The 24,822-nt window shown below is 50.1% G+C and overlaps 1 protein-coding gene across 1 annotated transcript in view; it reads left to right on the top strand.

Annotated features, from left to right (window-relative positions):
* Positions 1–24,822, top strand: part of dysf (dysferlin, limb girdle muscular dystrophy 2B (autosomal recessive)) — a 220,083-nt gene that overhangs the window by 96,516 nt on the left and 98,745 nt on the right. The window contains exons 13-17 of the mRNA XM_070859521.1: positions 4,854–4,994; positions 7,832–7,861; positions 10,426–10,449; positions 21,369–21,410; positions 22,666–22,767. Coding sequence (XP_070715622.1) covers positions 4,854–4,994; positions 7,832–7,861; positions 10,426–10,449; positions 21,369–21,410; positions 22,666–22,767 — 339 coding nt within the window. The remainder of the gene's footprint in view (positions 1–4,853; positions 4,995–7,831; positions 7,862–10,425; positions 10,450–21,368; positions 21,411–22,665; positions 22,768–24,822) is intronic.

The raw sequence follows: 24,822 nt of genomic DNA, 5'->3' as shown, positions 1-24,822 counted from the left end.
TGAGGTGTCTACTATATATAGTCCACGTCTCTGAGCCATACAGGAGGGCAGGTATCACGACAGCTCTGTAGACCTTGAGCTTGGCGCCAGATTTGAGGGCCTGGCCTTCGAACACTCTCTTCCTCAGGCGACCAAAGGCTGTGCTGGCGCACTGGAGGCGGTGTTGGACCTCGTCATCGATGTCTGCCCTTGCTGATAGCAAGGATATGTTGTCCTCGGAAGGACTGCAGTGCAGATTCACCAGAATGTTACCAGGGCTCCGAGGGGTTAGATTACGAAGAGAGATTAGGTAAACGCAGCTTGCAATCCCTGGAATATAATTTTTTTTTTCACGAGATGTGGGCATCGCTGGCAAGGCCAGCATTAATTGCCCATCCTTAATTGCCTGCTAGAAGGAGATGGTGAGCCACCATTTCAGGGGGCAATTAAGAGCCATCCACATTGCTATGGGTTTGGAGTCACATGTAGGCCAGACCGGGTATAGAATCATAGAATCATTGGTTTGTAGGTTACGGCACTTCAGGTGCACATCCAAGTACTTTTAAATGTGGTGAGGGTTTCTGCCTCTACCACCCTTTCAGGCAGTGAGTTCCAGACCCCCACCACCCTCTGCGTGAAAACATTTCTCCTCAAATCCCCCCTAAGGACCCTACAAATTACTTTAAATCTATGCCCCTTGGTTGTTGACTCATCTGCTAAGGGGAATAACTCCTTCCAATCCACTCTATCCAGGCCCCTCATAATTTTATACACCTCAATCAGGTCTCCCCTCAGCCTCCTCTGTTGCAAAGAAAACAACCCCAGCCTATCCAATCTTTCCTCATCGCTAAAATTCTCCAGTCCAGGCAACATCCTGGTAAATCTCCTCTGTATTCTCTCGAGTGCAATCACATCTTTCCTGTAATGTGGTGACCAGAATTACACGCAGTACTCTAGCTGTGGCCTAACCAGTGTTTTATACAGTTAGAAACATAGACATAGAAAATAGGTGCAGGAGTAGGCCATTTGGCCCTTCGAGCCTGCACCGCCATTCAATGAGTTCATGGCTGAACATGCAACTTCAGTACCCCATTCCTGCTTTCTCGCCATACCCCTTGATCCCCCGAGTAGTAAGGACTACATCTGACTCCTTTTTGAACATATTGAGTGAATTGGCCTCAACAACTTTCTGTGGTAGAGAATTCCACAGGTTCACCACTCTCTGGGTGAAGAAGTTTCTCCTCATCTCGGTCCTAAATGGCTTACCCCTTATCCTTAGACTGTGACCCTTGGTTCTGGACTTCCCCAACATTGGGAACATTCTTCCTGCATCTAACCTGTATAAACCCATCAGAATTTTAAACGTTTCTATGAGATCCCCTCTCATTCTTCTGAACTTCAGTGAATACAAGCCCAGTTGATCCAGTCTTTCTTGATAAGTCAGTCCCGCCATCTCGGGAATCAGTCTGGTGAACCTTCGCTGCACTCCCTCAATAGCAAGAATGTCCTTCCTCAAGTTAGGAGACCAAAATTGTGCACAATACTCTAGGTGTGGCCTCATCAAGGCCCTGTACAACTGTAGTAACACCTCCCTGCCCCTGTACTCAAATCCCCTTGCTATGAAGGCCAACATGCCATTTGCTTTCTTCACCGCCTGCTGTACCTGCATGCCAACCTTCAATGACTGATGTACCATGACACCCAGGTCTCGTTGCACCTCCCCTTTTCCTAATCTGTCACCATTCAGATAATAGTCTGTCTCTCTGTTTTTACCACCAAAGTGGATAACCTCATTATACTTAATTTGCCATGCATTTGCCCACTCACCTAACCTATCCAAGTCACTCTGCAGCCTCATAGCATCCTCCTCGCAGCTCACACTGCCACCCAACTTAGTGTCATCCGCAAAATTGGAGATACTACATTTAATCCCCTCGTCTAAATCATTAATGTACAATGTAAACAGCTGGGGCCCCAGCACAGAACCTTGCGGTACCCCACTAGTCACTGCCTGCTATTCTGAAAAGTACCCATTTACTCCTACTCTTTGCTTCCTGTCTGACAACCAGTTCTCAATCCACGTCAGCACACTACCCCCAATCCCATGTGCTTTAACTTTGCACATTAATCTCTTGTGTGGGACCTTGTCGAAAGCCTTCTGAAAGTCCAAATACACCACATCAACTGGTTCTCCCTTGTCCACTCTACTGGAAACATCCTCAAAAAATTCCAGAAGATTTGTCAAGCATGATTTCCCTTTCACAAATCCATGCTGACTTGGACCTATCATGTCACCTCTTTCCAAATGTGCTGCTATGACATCCTTAATAATTGATTCCATCATTTTACCCACAACTGATGTCAGGCTGACCGGTCTATAATTCCCTGTTTTCTCTCTCCCTCCTTTTTTAAAAAGTGGGGTTACATTGGCTACCCTCCACTCCATAGGAACAGTTCAAGTATAACCTCCCTGTTCTTGTATTCTCTGCCTCGGCTAATAAAGGCAAGTATTCTATATGCCTTCTTAACCACCTTATCTACCTGGCCTGCTACCTTCAGGTATCAGTGGACATGCACTCCAAGGTCCCTCTGTTCCTCTACACTTTTCAGTGTCTTACCATTTAATGTGTATTCCCTTGCCTTGTTAGCCCTCCCCAAATGCAATACCTCACACTTCTCTGGATTAAATTCCATTTGCCACTGTTCTGCCCACCTGACCAGTTCATTGATATCTTCCTGCAGTCTACAGCTTTCTTCTTCATTAGCAACCACACAGCCAACTTTTGTATCATCTGCAAACTTCTTAATCATACCCCGGACATTCAAGTCCAAGTCATTGATATATACCACAAAAAGCAAGGGACCTAGTATGGAGCCCTGCGGAACCCCACTGGATACAGTTTTCCAGTCACAAAAACACCCATCAACCATTACCCTTTGCTTCCTGCCTCTGAGCCAATTTTGCATCTAACTTGTCACTTTGCCCTGGATCCCATGGGCTTTTACTTTCGTGACCAGTCTGCCATGATGGACCTTATTAAAAGCTTTGCTAAAATCCATATACACTACATCATACGCACTGCCCTCATCGACCCTCCTGGTTACCTGCTCGAAAAATTCAATCAAGTTAGTCAGACACAACCTTCCCTTAACAAATCTGAGCTGACTGTCCTTGATTAATCCGTGTCTTTCCAAATGAAGATTTATTCTGTCCCTTTTTCCAATAATTTTTCCACCACTGAGGTTAGGCTGACTGGCCTGTAATTACTCGGTCTATCCCTTTCTCCCTTCTTAAACAAAGGTACAACATTAGCAGTCCTCCAGTCCTCTGGCACCACACCAGAAGCCAGAGGGAATTGGAAAATGATGGTCAGAGCCTCTGCTATTTCCTCTTTTGCTTCTCTTAACAGCCTGGGATACTTTTCATCCGGGCCTGGGGATTTATTTACTTTCAAAAGCTGCTAAGCTCCTTAATACTTCCTCTCTCGCTATGTTTATTTCATCTAATATTTCACACTCCTCCTCCCTCATTGCAATCTCTTCATCGTCCCTCTCTTTTATGAAAACAGTCGTAAAGTATTCATTAAGAACCCATGTTTTCCACCTCCACACACAGATTACCTTTATGGTCTCTAATAGGCCCTACTCTTTCTTCAGTTAGCCTCTTCCTTGGGTCAGGGCGGCAGATTTCCTTCCCGAAAAAACATTAGTGAACCAGATGGGTTTTTATGACAACCCTGCTGTTTTAAGGTCACCATTACTGAAACTAGCTTTTTATTCCAGATGTATTAAATTAACTGAATTAAAATTCCCCCAGCTGCCATGATGGGATTTGAACTCATGTCTCTGGATCATTAGGCCAGGTTTCTGGATTACTTGTCCAGTAACATAACCACTAGGCTACCATATAGCATGTTAATGGGTGATTGGACTGAGGTTTTCAGGCTTGTGAAAGAAATTGATAGGGCAGAGAGAGCAAAACGTTTTCTGCTGGTGGGGGATCCCAGGACAAGGGAACATGACCTTAAAATCAGAGCCAGGCCGTTCAGGAGAGAAATTCGGAAATCTCTCCCACAAAAAGCTCAGCTGATCATTTTCAATCTGAGATTGATCGAGTATTGCAGATATGAAGCGAAGGAGGGGAAATGGAGTTAAGATACATAACTCCAGCCGTGATCTCATTGAATGGCGGAACAGGCTCGAGGGGCTGAATGGCCTCCTCCTGTCCATATGTGTGAGACCTGTTAAAGAGTGAGTGAGGCAAGGATGTTGCAATGTGGGAAACGCAGCAGCCAATTTGTGCACAGCAAGCTCCCACAATAATGAGTTTTTGTTATGTTGATTGAGGGTTAAATATTGGCCCCAGTACACCTCCCCTGCTCTTCTTCAAAATAGTGCCATGGAATCTTTTACATCCACCTGAGAGCAGACAGGGCCTCAAGGTAACGTCTCATCTGAAAGGCAGCACCTCCGACAGTATGGTGTTTGCTCAGCACTGCACTGGAGTGTCAGCTTAGAATTATGTGCTCAAGTCCCTGGAGTGGGATTTGAACCTATAACCTTCTGACACAGAAGCAAGTGTGCGCCTCACTGAGCCACGGCTGGAGAATAGTGAGGTACTGCAGTGTGGACCAGGACAAGGTAAAGCACCCTGGAAATAAGGAAGTGTTTATGTAATCTGTGGAAACACAACTGAAGGATAATCTGAGTGTATCCAATGTATCACAGTTTTAGAGGAGTGTTCCACTCGATACTTGCCCTGTTTGAAAGGTACTTTCATTGCAGAAACAAAGAAATAGAATGGTGAATGAACAGATTGTGTTTCGAGATGAATGAGTGTGTTTTGCTTTTTCCTTCCCCCCCCCCCATCTCAGGGCGCGGATGAGTTTATGGGCCGGTGTATCTGCAGACCCTCCCTGGAGCCCAACCCCAGGCTCGCCTGGCACCCAGTGAGAAGAGGTAACAGGCACGCGGGCGAACTCCTGGCTGCCTTTGCTCTCATTCAGAGAGAGAAGGTACGTGAAACGTAAAATCAAGCATTCTTACCTCGACACATACAACACCAGCTTGCATTTATATAGCACCTTTAACGTGGCAAAACGTCCCACGGCGCTTCACAGGAGACAAATTTTAACACTGAGCCACAGAAGGAGATATTAGGTCAGGCTTGCTCAAAGAGGTGGATTTTAAGGAGTGCCTTAAAGGAGGAAAGAGAAGCGGAGAGGTTTAGTGAGGGAGTTCCAGAGCTTGGTCCCAGGCAACAGAAGGCACGGCCGCCGATGGTTGAGCGATTATAATCAGGAATGCTCAAGAGGGCAGAATTAGAGGATCGCGGGGGGGTTGTGGGGCTGGAGGAGATTACAGAGATAGGGAGGAGCGAAGGCCATGGAGGGATTTGAAAACAAGGATGAGAATTTTGCAATTGAGGCGTTGCTTAACCGGAAGCCAATATAGGTCAGCACAGGGGGTGATGGGTGAGCGGGACTCAGTGCAATATTATTGGGGGTGGGGCTCGCAAAGGAGATACTGGCTCTACACTGAGGTTTAATAAAACAGCTTTATCATACACTAGTAAAGGCAATTCCACAGGGTTACCAGCCTGGTGACTAAAGCGACTCTCCATGCCAGTCTTTAAGGCTGTTGTTGCATTCCAGACTGAGAGCGATGGAGGAGCGATAGGGGTAAAATTCCTTGCGGCGTGGAGTGTGACTTGGGCGATATCGGATCAACCAATCACTCTGTGAAGGAATATGAGACATTCCTTCAATTTGGGAGGGACTTTCCTTTTTTTCCTGTCTATGGCTCAGTGGGCAGCACCCTCGTCTCTGAGTCAGAAGGTTGTGGGTTCAAGTCCCACTCCAGGGTCATGAGCACATAAATCTAGGCAGGCTAACACTCCATTGCAGTGCCGAGGGAGTGCTACACTGTCGGAGGTGCCGGCTTTCGGACTAGACATTAAACCGAGGCCCCGTCTGCTCTCTCAGGTGGACGTAAAAGATCCCATGGCCACTATTTCAAAGACGAGCAGGGGATTTCTCCCTGGTGTCCTGGGGCCAATTTCATCCCTCAACCAACATCACGAAAACACATCCATCCGGTCATTATCACATTGCGGGTTTGTGGGAGCTTGCTGTGCGCAAATAGGCTACCGTGTTTCCTATGTCACGACAGTAACTACACTTCAAAAAGGTACTTTGTGGGATATCCTGAGGTTGTGAAATCAGCTATATAAATGGGAGTCTTATCCCTTCTATAACACAACAATTAATGTTGTCAACAATCCTGAACATAAGAACATAAGAAATAGGAGCAGGAGGAGGCCATTTGGCCCCTTCGAGCCTGTGCTGTCATTCAATAAGATCATGGCTGATCTTTGACCACTTTCCCGTCCGATCTTCCTATCCCTTGATTTCCCCTCAACTCCAAAATCTATCCGTCTCAGCCTTGACTATATTCAGAGACTCAGCATCTTGTATGTTTCAATGAGATTACCTCTCATTCTTCTAAACTCCAGAGAGTATCGGTCCATTCTACACAAGCTCTCCTCATAGGACAACCTTCTCATCTCAGGAATCAGTCCAGTGAACCTTTGTTGCACCGTCTCCAAGGCACGTATATCTTTCCTCAGATAAGGAGACCAAAACTGTGCACAGTACTCCAGGTGTGGTCTCATCAAGGCCCTGTACAATTGTAGCAAGACTTCCTTAGTCTTATACTCCAACCCCCTGGCAATAAAGGACAACGTGCCATTTGCCTTCCTTATTGCTTGCTGTACCTGTATGCTCACTTTCTGTGTTTCTTGCACAAGGGACACCCAAATCTCTCTCAACGCCAACATTTAAAAGTTTCTCACCAGTTAAAAAATATTCTGTTTTAATATCCTTCCTGCCAAAGTGAATAACCTCACATTTCCCGACATTATACTCCATCTGCCACGTTCCTGCCCACTCACTGAGTCTATCTATATCCCTTTGCAGGCACTTTGTGTTCTCCTCACAGCTTACTGTCCCACCTAGCTTTGTAGCGTCAGTAAACTTGGATACATTACACTCGGTCCCTTCATCTAGGTCATTAATATAGATTAACCTGTTCATTTGCCATTCTATTTCTTGCAACTGAATGTTTGCTTTACAATGCTGAAACAGCCAACAAAGAAATGGCTCCCACACGTGTTAAACGTTCGTGCTCACACTAATCCGTGACTGCCTCTCCCACTCCCATTCCCACCTATCCCAATTCTAGTGTCAGTGCAGGTGTCTGAGAGCTGATCTGATTGAAACGTCTAAGATTCTGAAGGGGCTCGACAGGGTAGAATGCAGAGAGGATGTTTCACCTCGTGGGGGAATCTGGAACCAGGGGGCATAGCTTCAGAATAAGGGGTCGCCCATTTAAAACAGAAATGAGGAGGAATTTCTTCTCTCAGAGACTTATGAATCTGTGAAATTCTATGCCCCAGAGAGTTGTGGAGGCTGGGTCATTGAATATATTTAAGGCGGAGATGGACAGATTTTTGAATAATAGGAGAGTCAAGGGTTATGGGGAACGGGCAGGGAAGTGGAGCTGAGTCCATGATCGGATCAGCCATGATCTTATTAAATGGCGGAACAGGCTCGAGGGGCCATATGGTCTACTCCTGCTCCTATTTCATATGTTCTTATTATGTTCTTATGTCCAGTCACTGCGCACTGTTGGGGGTAACATCATCAATGCTAACATCGCGTTATTATATTGCAGGGATGCAGGATCCCACACTACGGGGTAGTTAAAAACGTACCTTCAAGTGTTTGTGTAGTGAGAGCATATAGATAGTTCACTCAACTACTTATTCGTTTTTCCCTCTTTCTTTACACAGCAATCTGTGCATCGTATCCCTGGATTGGAGGTAAGACCCAACGACCGACATTACAACGGTAATCGTAACCTTACTCGCCTGGGTTAGATACAGAGTAAAGCTCCCTCTACACAGTCTCATCAAACACTCCCAGGGCAGGTACAGCACGGGTTAGATACAGAGTAAAGCTCCCTCTACACTCTCCCATCAAACACTCCCAGGGCAGGTACAACACGGGTTAGATACAGAGTAAAGCTCCCTCTACACTGTCCCATCAAACACTCCCAGGGCAGGTACAGCAAGGGTTAGATACAGAGTAAAGCTCCCTCTACACTGTCTCATCAAACACTCCCAGGGCAGGTACAGCACGGGGTTAGATATAGAGTAAAGCTCCCTCTACACTATCCCATCAAACACTCCCAGGGCAGGTACAGCACAGGTTAGATACAGAGTAAAGCTTCCTCTACACTGTCCCATCAAACACTCCCAGGGCAGATACAGCACGGGGTTAGATACAGAGTAAAGCTCCCTCTCCACTGTCCCATCAAAAACTCCCAGGGCAGGTACAGCACGGGGTTAGATACAGAGTAAAGCTCCCTCGACACTGTCCCATCAAACACTCCCAGGGCAGGTACAGCACGGGTTAGATACAGAGTAAAGCTCCCTCTACACTGTCCCATCAAACACTCCCAGGGCAGCGATCGGTTACTATTGCCCCTTTATCACTATTGCCTGGTCTCACTCGGTTACCCCTCTCGCACTATTGCACCATCTCGCACTATTACCCCAAGATCAATCTCACCCCAGAGTTTTTTCGGACTGTTTTGCCTGTTTCCTTGTTTCTTAAACCAGCTGTTTAGTATTTTTACCCCCTTCTGATTGTTTTAGTTGTTTGTGGACGAGAAGCCCAGTGTATTGTGGAGGGGTGAACGCAGACTAAGGGTGGGGAGGGGGAGGGGGTGTGGAGCAATCTAACCTGTCCTCTGCTCCTCACCTTTCCACTGCCGACACACATCGTACCGTGAGACACCCGAGGGGTGAAATGGAGACATCCCACCAATCTGTAACATCTGTAGCACAAGTCAGCGGTGTGATGGAACACTCCCCACTTGCCTGGAGGAGTGCAGCTCCAGCAACACTCACGAAGCTTGACACCATCCAGGACAAATCATCATCATCATAGGCAGTGCCTCGAAATCGAGGAAGACTTGCTTCCACTCTAAAAGTGAGTTCTCAGGTGACTGAACAGTCCAATACGGGAATTACAGTCTCTGTCACAGGTGGGACAGTCAGTGGTTGAAGGAAAGGGTGGGTGGGGAGTCTGGTTTGCCCGACACCAGACTCCCAAAGCGAGCGCTCTACTTGGAACTCCTACACGGCAAACGAGCCCTAAGTGGGCAGAGGAAACGTTACAGTGACACCCTCAAAGCCTCCCTGATAAAGTGCAACATCCCCACTGACACCTGGGAGTCCCTGGCCAAAGACTGCCCTAAGTGGAGGGAGTGCATCCGGGAGGGCGCTGAGTACCTCGAGTCTCGTTGCCGAGAGCATGCAGAAACCAAGTGCAGGCAGCGGAAGGAGCGTGCGGCAAACCAGTCCCACCCTCCCTTTCCTTCAACCACTGTCTGCCCCACCTGTGACAGAGACTGTAATTCCCGTATTGGACTGTTCAGTCACCTGAGAACTTACTGTTGGAGTGGAAGCAAGTCTTCCTCGATTCCGAGGGACTGCCGATGATGATGATCTACCTGGCTTGCTACCTTCAGGGATCTGTGGACCTGCACTCCAAGATCCTCTGTTCCCCTCAGCCTCCTCTATTGCAAAGAAAACAACCCCAGCCTATCCAATCTTTCCTCATAGCTAAAATTCTCCAGTCCAGGCAACATCCTCATAAATCTCCTCTGTACCCTCTCCAGTGCAATCACATCTTTCCTGTAATGTGGTGACCAGAACTGCACGCAGTACTCCAGCTGTGGCCTAAACAGTGTTTTATACAGTTCAAGCATAACCTCCCTGCTCTTGTATTCTATGCCTCGGCTAATAAAGGCAAGTATTCCGTATGCCTTCTTAACCACCTTATCTACCTGGCCTGCTACCTTCAGCGATCTGTGGACCTGCACTCCCTCTGTTCCTCTACACTTCTCAGTGTCGTACCATTTAATGTGTATTCCCTTGCCTTGTTAGCCCTCCCCAAATGCATTACCTCACACTTCACTGGATTGAATTCCATTGGCCACTGTTCTGCCCACCTGACCGGTCCATCGATATCTTCCTGCAGTCCGCAGCTTTCTTCTTCATTGTCAACCACACGGCCAATTTTAGTGTCATCTGTAAACTTCTTAATCATACCCCCAATATTTGAGCCTTCAGCCCTTGGAAACAGTTTTTCTTTATTTGCTCTATCATGATTTTGAACACCTCTGTCAAACCTCCTCTTGGCCTTCTCTGCTCCAAGGAGAACATTGCTCCCAGCTGTCTCTGTTTGCAGCTGAATGGAACGGGACCTGGGCAAACCAACCACCCGCTAGAAATGTTGCATATCCATTTTATTGCTTGCACTGACAAGTATTTTCTTTCATTATCTCTCAATGCCTGAACTGTGCTGCCATCTGAAGGAAGAGTTTAGCACGCTGAAGGAGGTAAGGGCAAAAGAAATTCCTATCAAATGGTTCTCGCGTTATGTTCCACTGTGCTCCATTGCTTTGGTTACAACTCACGCGCGGAGATCTGTCAGCCGTGGCTCAGTGGGCAGCACCCCTCGCCTCGGAGTCAGAAGGTTGTGGGTTCTTCAAGTCCCACTCCAGAGACTTGAGCACAAAAATCTAGGCGGACACTCCCAGTGCAGTGCTGAGGGAGTGCTGCACTGTCGGAGGTGCCGCTTTTTTGGATGAGACGTTAAACCGAGGCCCCGTCTGCTCTCTCAGGTGGACGTAAAAGATCCCGTGGGCACTATTTCGAGGTGTCCTGCCCAATATTTATCCATCAATCAAGATCACTACAACAGATGATCTGGTTATTATCGCATTGCTGTTTGTGGGAGCTTGCTGTGCGCAAATCGGCTGCCGCTTTTCCCACATTACAACAGTGACTACGATTCAAACTGCACTTCATTGGCTGTAAAGAGCTTTGGGGCGTCCGATGGTCGTGAAAGGCGCTATATAAATGCAAATCGCTCTTTTTTGTCAACATGTGAGTTGGCAAGAAGGCAGGGATCTTGGATAAGTGGGGAACCGGGGAAGGTCCAACACTGGAATAGGGATGTGGCAGATTCGATGGGCCGAATGGCCTTTCTCTCATTTCACAGCTTTGTTTAAAAGGATTGAATGACAGATCTCTTCCTGCCGTTGATGGTCATGAGAAGGGAGAGAATGGGCGTGGGGGGGGGGGGTGGGGTGGGTGGTGGGGGGGAATTTGGCCACACCTCTGTTGCGGCATTAATCCAGGCGGAGCGGTAATTTTAGCGCCTTGAAAAGGTTTGTGCCTCCCGCCCAGAAATTGGCCCGAATCGGGCGAGGAGCTGACAGCGGTGATAAATCAGCCGTTGCACACCAGAGCCGGTGGGGTGGGGGGGTGGGGGGGGGGCCATAAGGAACGTTTGGTCGGTACATTTCGCGGGCCCATTGCGCATGCGCGAAACTCCGAATCAGATCCCGGGAAAAGCCGAGTCTTGAAGGCACGGCATAGTAACGCACCCGTTAAAGTTTACAAAACCACTTGTTTTCCACCTGTACTGTTATGTCCGTCGCCGTTGCAAACTCGGAGGCTCACGCACCGTCCTGTGTGTAAACATTGCGCTGACTGTGAACTCCGAGGGAAGCGCTTCCTCCTCCCTTCAAGTAGCCGCCAGTTAACGACTCTGCAAGCCCGGACCCACTGTGTTTCCAGACGGTGTTATTGGCGGGCGCTCAATGAGGCGGGCACCGAATTTACCGACCGGGGGCGCAAGTGTGGGCGTTGCACCAGGAATATGTCAGGATCAGAGCGATCGTCAGCAGCCAGGCGCTAATGGTTTGCGCCCCCGGTGGGCCTCTAACGAATTTACCGTCAGGGCGCTAAACGCTGCACGCCCAGTCGCTAAGCTCCAACGCTCGCGTTAACGCCCCCTCTAGACAACCGAAAATCCCGCCCAGCGAGGTTAGTTGGAGAGGCACCCATTAATGATTTAGACGAGGGGATTAAATGTAGTATCTCCAAATTTGCGGATGACACTAAGTCGGGTGGCAGTGTGAGCTGCGAGGAGGATGCTATGAGGCTGCAGAGCGACTTGGATAGGTTAGGTGAGTGGGCAAATGCATGGCAGATGAAGTATAATGTGGATAAATGTGAGGTTATCCACTTTGGTGGTAAAAACAGAGAGACAGACTATTATCTGAATGGTGACAGATTAGGAAAAGGGAAGGTGCAACGAGACCTGGGTGTCATGGTGCATCAGTCATTGAAGGTTGGCATGCAGGTACAGCAGGCGGTTAAGAAAGCAAATGGCATGTTGGCCTTCATAGCAAGGGGATTTGAGTACAGGGGCAGGGAGGTGTTACTACAGTTGTACAGGGCCTTGGTGAGGCCACACCTGGAGTATTGTGTACAGTTTTGGTCTCCTAACTTGAGGAAGGACATTCTTGCTATTGAGGGAGTGCAGCGAAGGTTCACCAGACTGATTCCCGGGATGGCGGGACTGACATATCAAGAAAGACTGGATCAACTGGGCTTGTATTCACTGGAGTTCAGAAGAATGTGAGGGGATCTCATAGAAACATTTAAAATTCTGATGGATTTAGAAGGTTAGATGCAGGAAGAATGTTCCCAATGTTGGGGAAGTCCAGAACCAGGGGTCACAGTCTAAGGATAAGGGGTAAGCCATTTAGGACCAAGATGAGGAGAAACTTCTTCACCCAGAGAGTGGTGAACCTGTTGAATTCTCTACCACAGAAAGTTGTTGAGGCCAATTCACTAAATATATTCAAAAAGGAGTTAGATGTAGTCCTTACTACTAGGGGGATCAAGGGGTATGGTGAGAAAGCAGGAATGGGGTACTGAAGTTGTATGTTCAGCCATGAACTCATTGAATGGCGGTGCAGGTTCGAAGGGCCGAATGGCCTACTCCTGCACCTATTTTCTATGTTTCTATGTTTCTTTGTGTAACAAGGCAACTGATGATGTGATCAGATCATCGCTTGTACCTTTGCATTGGAAGAAGGGAAGGAAATAAAAGGCAGAAAAGAAAAAGAGACGGATTTTCCTTTCATTTTCGGGATATGGGTGTCGCTGGCAAGGCCGGCATTTATTGCCCATCCCTAAATGCCCCTTGAGAAGGTGGTGGTGAGCCGCCTTCTTGAACCGTGTGGTGAAGGTGCTCCCACAGTATTGTTCGGGAGGGAGTTCCAGGATTGTGACCCAGCGACGATGAAGGAACGGCCGATATTTTTCCAAGTCAGGATGGTGTGTGACTTGAAGGAAAATCTATCCATTTCTAGATGGATGAAGTAAGATGAGACTAAATGAAAGGTGTCGTAATCCTGTGATTTGGGGGTTGGGCTTGAAGAACAAAAGAACATAAGAATTAGGAGCAGGCCTAGGCCAATCGGCCCCTCAAGCCTGCTCCACCATTTAATACGCTCATGGCTGACCCGATCATGGACTCAGCTCCACTTCCCTGCCCACTCCCCATAACCCCTTATTCCCTTATCGGTTAAGAAACTGTCTATCTCTGTCTTAATTTTATTCAGTGACCCAGCTTCCACAGCTCTCTGAGGCAGCGAATTCCAAAGATTCACAACCCTCTGAGAGAAGAAGTTTCTCCTCATCTTAGTTCCAAATGACCTTCTGTGACCCCTGGTTCTAGACTCCCCAACCAGGAGAAACATCCTCCCTGCATCTACCTTGTCAAGCCCTCTCTGAATTTTATACGTTTCAATGAGATCAGTTCTCTCATTCTTCTAAACACCAGGCCTGGCCTTTTCCCGCTGCATGAGGTGTCGCTGAGGCTGGATTCCTCTGTCTCGGCTCCTCCCAATACCCCGGCTCAACATTACCTGCCAGAAATGCAGCAAGGTCAGTTGTCGTAGAATTATTGTTCCTGCCATAGCACATCACGACCAGCAGAGGGCAGCAGCGCTCTTTGTAAACCAGGAAGTGAATAGTTCAGTGTGATCAGCCTTTACATGGGGAATTGGAAGGGGGACTTGGTCAAAGAGATGGGCTTTGAGGGTGCTCTTAAAGTGAGAGAGACAGGGGGAGGGGGTGGGATTTCCAGAGCTCAGGGACCAGGGCAGCTGAAGGCAAGGCCACCAGTGGTGGGCCGAAGGATATTGGCGGATGCTCAAGAGGGTTACAGACATAGTGAGGGGCGAGGGTATGGCGGGGTATCAACACACAGTGAAAGTTTCACATCTCGAGGCATTGCCGGACCGGGAGCCAATGGAGGTCGGCAAGCACAGGGGAGTGATGGGTGAGCGGGACTTGGTGCAAGTCAGGACTCGGAGGGGCAGCGGAGTTTTGGATCGCCTCTAGTTTATGTGGGAGGCTGGCCAGGAGTGCGTTGGAATAGTCGAGTATGAAGGTAACAAAGGTACGGATGAGGGCTTCAGCAGCGGATGGGCTAAGGCAGGGGGTGATAGTACGGAGGTGGATATGGCAGACTTGGTGATAGAGCGGACACGGGGTTGGAAGCTCATCTCAGGGTCAGATAGGAGGCCCAGTTTACAATCAGAGAATGGTTACAGCACAGAAGGAGGCCATTCGGCCCTTCAAGCCCGTGCCGGCTCTCTGCAAAAGCACTTCAGCCAGTCCCACTGCCCCGCCCTTTCCCCGTAGCCCTGTAAAACATTTTCCTTCAGATACTTATAATGTGGATAAATGTGAGGTTATCCACTTTGGTGGTAAAAACAGAGAGACAGACTATTATCTGAATGGTGACAGATTAGGAAAAGGGAAGGTGCAACGAGACCTGGGTGTCATGGTACATCAGTCATTGAAGGTTGGCATGCAGGTACAGCAGGCGGTTAAGAAAGCAAATGGCATGTTGGCCTTCATAGCGAGGGGATTTGAATACAGGGGCAGGGAGGTGTTGCTACAGTTGTACAGGGCCTTGGTGAGGCCACACCTGGAGTATTGTGTACAGTTTTGGTCTCCTAACTTGAGGAAGGACATTCTTGCTATTGAGGGAGTGCAGCGAAGGTTCACCAGACTGATTCCCGGGATGGCGGGACTGACCTATCAAGAAAGATTGGATCAATTGGGCTTGTATTCACTGGAGTTCAGAAGAATGAGAGGGGACCTCATAGAAACGTTTAAAATTCTGACGGGTTTAGACAGGTTAGATGCAGAAAGAATGTTCCCAATGTTGGGGAGGTCCAGAACCAGGGGTCACAGTCTGAGGATAAGGGGTAAGCCATTTAGGACCGAGATGAGGAGAAACTTCTTCACCCAGAGAGTGGTGAACCTGTGGAATTCTCTACCACAGAAAGTAGTTGAGGCCAATTCACTAAATATATTCAAAAGGGAGTTAGATGAAGTCCTTACTACTCGGGGGATCAAGGGTTATGGCGAGAAAGCAGGAAGGGGGTACTGAAGTTTCATGTTCAGCCATGAACTCATTGAATGGCGGTGCAGGCTAGAAGGGCTGAATGGCCTGCTCCTGCACCTATTTTCTATGTTTCTATGTTTCTATGTAACTCCCTTTTGAAAGATAAGATTGATTCTGCCTCCACCACCCTTTCAGCCCGTGCATTTGACAACCCAATCACCCACTGCTTACAACAGTTTTCCCTTACATCGCCTTTGGCTGTTCTGCCAATCACCTTAAATCTGTCATTAGATAAATTGGATAAATTGTCGGCTCTTTGTCGGCCGGTGCAGACGCGATGGGCCGAAATGGTCTCCTTCGACGCTGTAAATTTCTATGTTTCTATGTGACCTCTGGTTCTCAACCCTTCTGCCAATGGGAACAGTTTCTCTCTATCTACCCTGTCCAGATGACTCTGTCCAGTTTGTGAACAGTCCATTACAGGAAGGACGTGATTACACTGGAGAGGGTACAGAGGAGATTTACGAGGATGTTGCCGGGAGTGGAGAATCTTAGCTATGAGGACAGATTGGATAGGCTGGGGTTGTTTTCCTTGGAACAGAGATTTTCCATTGAGGTACATAAAATTATGAGGGGCCTGGATATAGTGATAGAAAGGGCCTATTTCCCTTAGCAAAGGGGTCAACAACCAGGGGGCATAAATTTAAAGTAATTGGTAGAAGGTTTAGAGGGGATTTGAGAGGAAATGTCTTCACCCAGAGGGTGGTGGGGGTCTGGAACTCACTGCCTGAAAGGGTGGTAGAGGCAGAAACCCTCACCACATTTAAAAAGTACTTGAATGTGCACTTGAAGTGCCGTAACCTGCAGGGTTACGGAGAGAAAGCAGGAAAGGGGTACTGAGGGAATGATCAGCCATGATCTTATTGAATGGTGGTGCAGGCTCGAAGGGCCGAAAGGCCTGCTCCTGCACCTATTTTCTATGATTTCTATGTTTCTAGGGCTACGGACCAAGAGCTGGAAAGTGGGATTAGGTTGGATAGCCTTTCATTGGCCAGCATGGACATGATGGGCCGAAATGGCCTCCTTCCGTGCTGTAAACTTCTATGATCCTAGGCATTTGACAAGATGCCACATAAAAGGTTACTGCACAAGATGGGGTTGGGGGTAATTTATTAGCATGGATAGAGGATTGGTTAACTAACAGAAAACAGAGAGTCGGGATAAATGGTTCATTCTCTGGTTGGCAAACAGTAACCAGTGGGGTGCTGCAGGGATCAGTGCTGGGACCCCAACTATTTACAATCTATATTAACGACTTGGAAGAAGGGACTGAGTGTAACGTAGCCAAGTTTGCTGACAATACAAAGATGGGAGGAAATATAATGTGTGAGGAGGACACACACAATCTGCAAAAGGACATAGACAGGCTAAGTGAGTGGGCAAAAATTTGGCAGATGGATTATAATGTTGGAAAATGTGTGGTCATGCACTTTGGCAGAAAAAAATCAAAGAGCAAGTTATTATTTAAATGGAGAAAGATTGCAAAGTGCCACAGTACAGCGGGACCTGGGGGTACTTGAGCATGAAACACAAAAGGATAGTATGCAGGTACAGCAGGTGATCAGGAAGGCCAATGGAATCTTGGCCTTTATTGCAAAGGGGATGGAGTATAAAAGCAGGGAAGTCTTGCTACAGTTATACAGGGTATTGGTGAGGCCACACCTGGAATACTGCGTGCAGTTTTGGTTTCCATATTTAAGAAAGGATATACTTGCTTTGGAGGCAGTTCAGAGAAGGTTCACAAGGTTGATTCCGGGGATGAGGGGGTTGACTTATGAGGAAAGGTTGAGGAGGTTGGGGCCTCTACTCATTGGAATTCAGAAGAATGAGAGGTGATCTTATCGAAACGTATAAGATTATGAGGGGGCTTGACAGGGTGGGTGCAGAGAGGATGTTTCACTGATGGGGGAGACTAGAACTAGAGGGCATGATCTTAGAATAAGGGGCCGCCCATTTAAAACTGAGATGAGGAGAAATTTCTTCTCTCAGAGGGCTGTAAATCTGTGGAATTCTCTGCCTCAGAGAGCCGGGACATTGAATACATTTAAGACCGAAATAGACAGTTTTTTTAAAAGATAAGGGGTTATGGGGAGCGGGCAGGGAAGTGGAGCTGAGTCCATGATCAGATCAGCCATGATCTTATTGAATGGCGGAGCAGGCTCGAGGGGCCGTATGACCTACTCCTGTTCCTGTTTATGTTCTTATGCTCTTATCAGTCCGATTCGATCGGGGACAGTTGGCTGGGGGAGGGGTGAATGATCTGGTGTCACCAATGTGAACTTTGTGGTTTGACAGGGTGGATGCTGTGAGGGTGTTTCCCCCTGGCTGGAGAGTCTCGAACCAGGGGGGGGGGGTCACACAGTCTCAGGATGGCTTCTGTGTGAGATTGCTCATTGACTGGCCCGTGTCACACCCTTGCCCTGCACTCTCATCCTCCCCTCTCTGCACTGCCGCACAATCTGCACGGGCCCCCAAACCTGAGAGGAGCGCCCCCTACTGCAGCACCGTTGACATCTCGCGCTCCGGCGACCCCCACCCTTGGAGCCCGACGGCGTCAAATTCTGGAGTTGATTACTGCTGGGGCCCCATGTTCTGTAGTAATCGGAAATCGGCGTGGCCCAGGCCTGCAAGACCATCGGCAGGGAGCAGCGCGTGCTGCTGCAGGAGGGCGACGGCTGACTGCAGTGCGGGCAGGCCCAGCAGGAGGGGGCGAAGGAGCGGCAAGAGTCCGTAGAGGGAAGTGACCGGGGCCCAGGAGAGGCGTGAATCTGGGGCCCAGAAGAGGCGAGGGCCCAGGGGCAGCACGGGCCAGCCCACACTGCGATAGGTGTGCGTGCTCGGTCTGTGCAGCAGAGCTGGTCTCCAGTTAATGTTGGTTAACCCTTGCCACTGGACCAAGACCTAGCTCGGTCAAGCCCGTGTGGTGGCTGGTGTGCAACGGTCACCCCACGTTAAATAAATCCACCCACAGGCATCTTCCACCCTTCCGCATGTAGTTCAGCATCTGGAATATTGGTTCGGGATCTGGAACATTGGAACACCTGTGAACTCATCCCTTTTTGGCGTGGAAGCAAGTCATCCTCGCTTCGAGGGACTGTCTATGATGATGAGTATTGGCTTGTCCTAAGGTACAAGATCTCTAGACCCAGAGGGGGGAGCGAGAGGAGACTTTCATCGCTTGGAATCTGGAACTCGGAATCCAAAAAAAGAAAGGTTTTGCACTTCTATAGCGCCTTTCATGACCACGGAATGTCGTAAAGCACTTCGCAGCCAATGAAGTGCAGTCACTGTTGTAAAGTGGGAAACGGTGCAGCCAATTCACGCACAGCAAGCTCCCACAAACAGCAATAAGATAAATGACCAGGTAATCTGTTTTCGGGTTAAATATTGTCCAGGACACTAGGGAGATCCCCATGGGATCTTTTACATCCACCTGAGAGAGCAGACGGGGCCTTGGTTTAACATCTCATACGAAAGACGGCACCTCCGGCAGTGCAGCACTCCCTCAGCACTGCACTGGGAGCATCAGCTGAGATTTATGTGCTTATGTCCCTGGAGTGGGACTTGAACCCACAACTTTTACTGATTCAGAGGCGTGAGAAAGAGCTGCCCACTGAGCCATGGCTGGCACTGGGGAGAGAGTTCCAGATTTCCAGTACCCTTTTGTGTGGGTAAAAAATGAGCTTCCTGGTTTCGCCCCTGAACAGGCAGGCTCCGAAGGCTGAGAATAAGCAGTCCTTTAATTAAAAGCAGGAAGGCGTTATTTCATTAACGAGAGGCAAGCGTCTAATTAAAGACCGACACACTGCGCTAGTTTGTCTGGGGGACACCGTGTGACCGAGGCCTGCCGTTTACAGAGAGCTGCTGGATGTAGGTGGTTGGGGCGGGGGTGGGGGGAGGGGAGTGAGGAGGGGACGGAGAACCTCCATAGCCATCCCCTCGACAGATTCTGCGTGATAAAACAGGGGTCTTTCCCATTGCCTGAGTCCTCGGGATTTCTCCATTCCCCCACCTCAGGGAAGGGGAGAGGGGAGGGGAGGGGTAGGGGAGAGGGAAGGGGTAGAGTAGGGGAGGGAGAGGGGTAGGGGAGGAGTAGAGGTCGGTGAGAGGGGAGGGGTAGGGTAGGGGAGAGGGAAGGGGTAGGGCAGGGGAGAGGGAAGGGGTAGGGTAGAGGAGAGGGAAGGGGTATTGGAGGGATAGGGGAGGGGGAGGGGTAGGGGTAGGTGAGAGAGGAGGGGTAGGGTAGGGGAGAGGGGATGGGTAGGAGAGAGGGGAGGGTAGGGTAGGGAGGTGGTAGAGGGGAGGGGTAGGGGAGGGGAGAGGAGAGGGGTAGGAGAGGGGGAGAGGGGAGGGGAGTGGGGGAGGGGAGAAGGGTGGGGGGAGAGGACAAGCAGGGCGAAGGTGTGATGCAGAGTGATACACAGAATGAGTTGCTGATCTGTGGATATACACCAAGAAACAAAACGAGGTTTGCCAAGTGATTTATTATGACTGTGGTTACCGTCTAGTCTTGACTGTGGGCTTGTGGTCCAATCTGGGGCTATATCTGGGGCTAAAGGTCAAAGGTTGGAGGGGTAGAAGTGCAAGGAGTAGCGACCCTAGAGGCACCGATCCCAGGAAGGGAAGTGCGAGGGTCGAGGTCAGAGGACTGCAGGCCTGAGAGAGGGAGGTCTGAGGGGGAGGGGGGGTGGTGGTCTGGTGGGGGGAGAGTGGAACGGAGGGATGGTGGCCTGGGGGAGATGGAGGACGGAGGGATAGGGAGATCTAGGGGGAGGGGGAGAGGGATGGTGGTCTGGGTAGACGGAGGACGGAGGGATGGGGAGGTACGGGGGGAGGGGGAGAGGGATGGTGGCCTGGGGGAGGCGGAGGACGGAGGGATAGGGAGGTCTAGGGGGAGGGGGAGAGGGATGGTGGCCTGGGGGAGGCGGAGGACGGAGGGATAGGGAGGTATAGGGGGAGGGGGAGAGGGATGGTGGTCTGGGTAGATGGAGGACGGAGGGATGGGGAGGTATGGGGGGAGGGGGAGAGGGATGGTGGCCTGGGGGAGGCGGAGGATGGAGGGATAGGGAGGTCTAGGGGGAGGGGGAGAGGGATGGTGGTCTGGGTAGACGGAGGACGGAGGGATGGGGAGGTATGGGGGGAGGGGGAGAGGGATGGTGGCCTGGGGGAGGCGGAGGACGGAGGGATAGGGAGGTCTAGGGGGAGGGGGAGAGGGATGGTGGCCTGGGGGAGGCGGAGGACGGAGGGATAGGGAGGTCTAGGGGGAGGGGGAGAGGGATGGTGGTCTGGGTAGATGGAGGACGGAGGAATGGGGAGGTATGGGGGGAGGGGGAGAGGGATGGTGGCCTGGGGGAGGCGGAGGGATGGGGAGGTCTAGGGGGAGGAGGAGAGGGATGGTGGTCTGGGGGAGACAGAGGACGGAGGGATGGGGAGGTCTAGGTGGAGGAGGAGAGGGATGGTGGTCTGGGGGAGACAGAGGACGGAGGGATGGGGAGGTCTAGGGGGAGGTGGAGAGGGTTGGTGGTCTGGGGGAGACAGAAGACGGAGGGATGGGGAGGTATGGGGGGAGGGGGAAGGGGATGGAGGTCTAACGGGGAGGGGGATGGTGGTCTGGGGAGACGGAGGACGGAGGGATGGGGAGGTATGGGGGGAGGGGGAAGGGGATGGAGGTCTAACGGGGAGGGGGATGGTGGCCTGGGGAGACGGAGGACGGAGGGATGGGGAGGTATGGGGGGAGGGGGAAGGGGATGGAGGTCTAACGGGGAGGGGGATGGTGGTCTGGGGAGATGGAGGACACAGGGATGGGGAGGTCTGGGGGGGAGAGGGAGGATGGCGGTCTGAGGGGTTTGACAAAGTGCCCGATATCTCCAGCAAGATTGCGTTTTCCTGATGTTTTCCGCGGGTGGTTTTCTGGTGGCACTAACGACCGTTTCTCTGCTTCCTCCCTCCACAATTCTCTGAAATGGGTCTATTCAGCTCTTCGTTCCTGATTTCTTCTCCGAGGGCCTCCTGCGATGGGTATATCTGCTCACCTTCACCCGCCTCTCAAGCTCGTTCTTTATTTACTCTTTATTGCTTTAGAAAGTTTTTTTATATGTATTTTATCCATGAAAAGCATGAAACTGAGGAAAATGACGCATGTAACTTAGAATTCTCAGTAACGAGCCCTGCCTAATCCCCTCCCCCAATCACAGCCATCTCTCTCTCTCCTCATTCTGCCTCTTCCTCTGTCTATCCCCCTCCCTCACTCTTTATCTTCCTCTCCTGCCTCCTCTTCCTCTCCTTCTTGCTCTCTCTCTCCATCACTGTCGCTGTCTCTCCCTCTCGCCTCATTCTCTCTCGTACTCTGTACCTCTTTCTGTCTATCCCGTTCTCTCACTCTTTCTCTTGTTTTTTTCTCCCTCCCAATCTCCTCGCTTTCCCCTTCCTCCGTTACTTTTGATTTTCATTCCCGCCTTCTTTTTCTTTCACCTCCATCCCTTCCGGTGCTACGCTCTGTCTCTCTTGCACCGCCTCTTTCTCTGCCTCTCTCAGTCCCACCTCGCTCTCCCTCTCGCTCTCCCTCTCGCTCTCCCTCTCGCTCTCCCTCTCGCTCTCCCTCTCCCTCTCTCGCTCTCCCTCTCGCTCTCCCTCTCCCTCTCCCTCTCCCGCTCCCTCTCCCTCTCCCTATCGCTCTCCCTCTCCCGCTCCCTCTCCCTCTCCCGCTCCCTCTTCCTCTCGCTCTCCCTCTCCCTCTCGCCCTCCCTCTCCCGCTCCCTCTCCCTCTCCCTTTCGCCCTCCCTCTCCCTCTCCCTCTCCCACTTGCACTCGCCCTCCCTCTCCCTCTCCCTCTCCCTCTCCCTCTCCCTCTCCCTCTCCCTCTCCCTCTCTCCCTGTGGGCTCTTGGTCGTGTGCATGCCCGCTCACTCCTGCATCCTGTGTGTGTGTGTCTCTCTTTGCATCTGCGCTCGCGTGGACCGGTGCCCTTGGGCGCGCGCGCGTGTGCAAGAGCATGCCTGCCTCTCTGTGGATGAACAGTCGCGGCGTTATGCAGAGTGTCTTATCAGAGCAGGGAAACTGTGCCTGGAGTTCGTGACCCCTGAGCCCCCCCGCCTCCCCCGATGGCTGCCCCCAGAATGATGTTCGGTGTCTCGCTCACCCCACAGGCGGGGGGACGCGCTAAGTCTCGCCGATTGCACGTTACGAGTTGGTCGTGTGCAGCCTCACCGTCGGAAGATTGTTCCCAGCTCGCTAACTCCTCTCCCCTTTGTTCCCCCTCTCCCACTTTCGCCAGGAAGACGACACGGACCTCCCTTACCCTCCGCCGCAGCGGGAGCCCAATATCTACATGGTGCCCCAGGGGATCAAACCCGTCTTGCAACGCACTGGAATCGAGGTGGGTACCCGCACCCTGCTCTCCATCACCTCAACCGACCGCATTAACCGCACCAACCAGATCACAACGGCTACAGGGGTCGAGCCAGCAGTGTCAGCTGTGGCTCAGTGGGCAGCACCCTCGCCTCTGAGTCAGAAGGTTGTGGGTTCAAGTCCCACTCCAGGGACTTGAGCACAAAAATTTAGGGAGGGAGTGCTGCACTGTCAGAGGTGCTGTCTTTTGGATGAGATGTTAAACTGAGGCCCCATCTGCTCTCTCAGGTGGATGTAAAAGATCCCATGGCACTATTTCGAAGAACCACAGTGTCTTGCCCAATATTTATCCCTCAATTAACATCATTAAAAAAAACAGATTATCTAGTCATTATCATCACTACTGTACCTTTAAACCCAACTCTCTGCTCTCTGTTTGGTAGCCAGCTTGCTCTCCATTCTGCTACTTGTCTCCACAGGCTCTCCGACCTGAGTCATGAGTTTACTAGGCCGATGTTTTATTCCCCACTCCCCTCTTCAGCGATTCCCTTTGCAGTGGACCTCTGGCGCATTGTCTTCCCTGAGCGCGCGCCAAATGTTAGAGTTCCTCCATTGTTGAGCATTAGAACATAAGAACAGAAGAAATAGGAGCAGGAGTTGGCCATATGGCCCCTCGAGCCTGCTCCACCATTCAATACAATCATGGCTGACCTGATCATGGACTCAGCTCCATTTCCCTGCCCGCTCCCCATAACCCCTTATCCCCTTATCGTTTAAAAAACTGTCTGTCTCTGTCTTAAATTTATTCAATGTCCCGGCTTCCACAGCTCTCTGAGGCAACGAATTCCACAGATTTACAACCCTCTGAGAGAAGAAATTCCTCCTCATCTCAGTTTTAAATGGGCGGCCCTTTTTCTAAGATCATGCCCTCTAGTTCTAGTCTCCCCCATCAGTGGAAACATCCTCTCTGCATCCATCTTGTCAAGCCCCCTCATAATCTTATACGTTTCGATAAGATCACCTCTCATTCTTCTGAATTACAATGAGTAGAGGCCCAACCTACTCAACCTTTCCTCATAAGTCAACTCCCTCATCCCTGGAATCAACCGAGTGAACCTTCTCTGAACTGCCTCCACAGCAAGTATATCCTTTCGTAAATTTGGAAACCAAAACTGCACGCGGTATTCCAGGTGTGGCCTCACCGATACCTTGTACAACTGTAGCAAGACTTCCCTGCTTTTATACACCATCCCCTTGCAATAAAGGCCAAGGTTCCATTGGCCTTCCTGATCACTTGCTGTACCTGCATACTAACCTTTTGTGTTTCATGCACAAGTACCCCCAGGTCCCGCTGTACTGCAGAACTTTGCAATCTTTCTCCATTTAAATAATAACTTGCTCTTTGATTTTTATATGCCAAAGTGCATGACCTCACACTTTCCAACATTATACTCCATCTGCCAAATTCTTGCCCCCTCACTTAGCCTGTCTATGTCCTCCTGCAGACTCTTATAGCCCTCCTCACACATTACCCTTCCTCCCCTCTTTGTATCGTCAGCAAACTTGGCTACATTACACTCAATCTGCTCTTCCAAGTCGTTAATATAGATTGTAAATAGTTGGGGTCCCAGCACTGATCCCTGCGGCACCCCACTCGTTACTGATTGCCAGCCAGAGAATGAACCATATATCCCGACTCTCTGTTTTCTGTTTGTCAGCCAATATTCTATCAATGCTAATATATTATCCTCAACCCCATGAACTTTTGTTTTGTGCAGTATCCTTTTGTGTGGCACCTTGTCAAATGCCTTCTGGAAGTCCAAATACACCACGTCCACTGGTTCCCCTTTATCCACCCTGTTCGTTACTATTGTGTACCTAACACAGATGAGGCTGCACACAGGGAGGTTAAAGTAACAGTGACCTCAGTCTTTAATAGGACACTCCAGAGTGAGGAACAGGCCTTGGAGGCTGGCTTATATGCTGGGATCCCTTGGGACTTCAGGGGATGAGCTCCCTGGTGGCGGAACATGGGAGTGCATGCTTTACAGATACACAACAGTTACATCTTCAAAAAATTCCA

Source organism: Pristiophorus japonicus, chromosome 2 (genome assembly GCF_044704955.1).
Source record: "Pristiophorus japonicus isolate sPriJap1 chromosome 2, sPriJap1.hap1, whole genome shotgun sequence".
Classification (NCBI taxonomy): Eukaryota; Metazoa; Chordata; class Chondrichthyes; family Pristiophoridae; genus Pristiophorus; species Pristiophorus japonicus.
The sequence above is the reverse complement of the archived record's forward strand: the minus strand, read 5'-3'. Positions and strand labels throughout refer to the sequence as shown.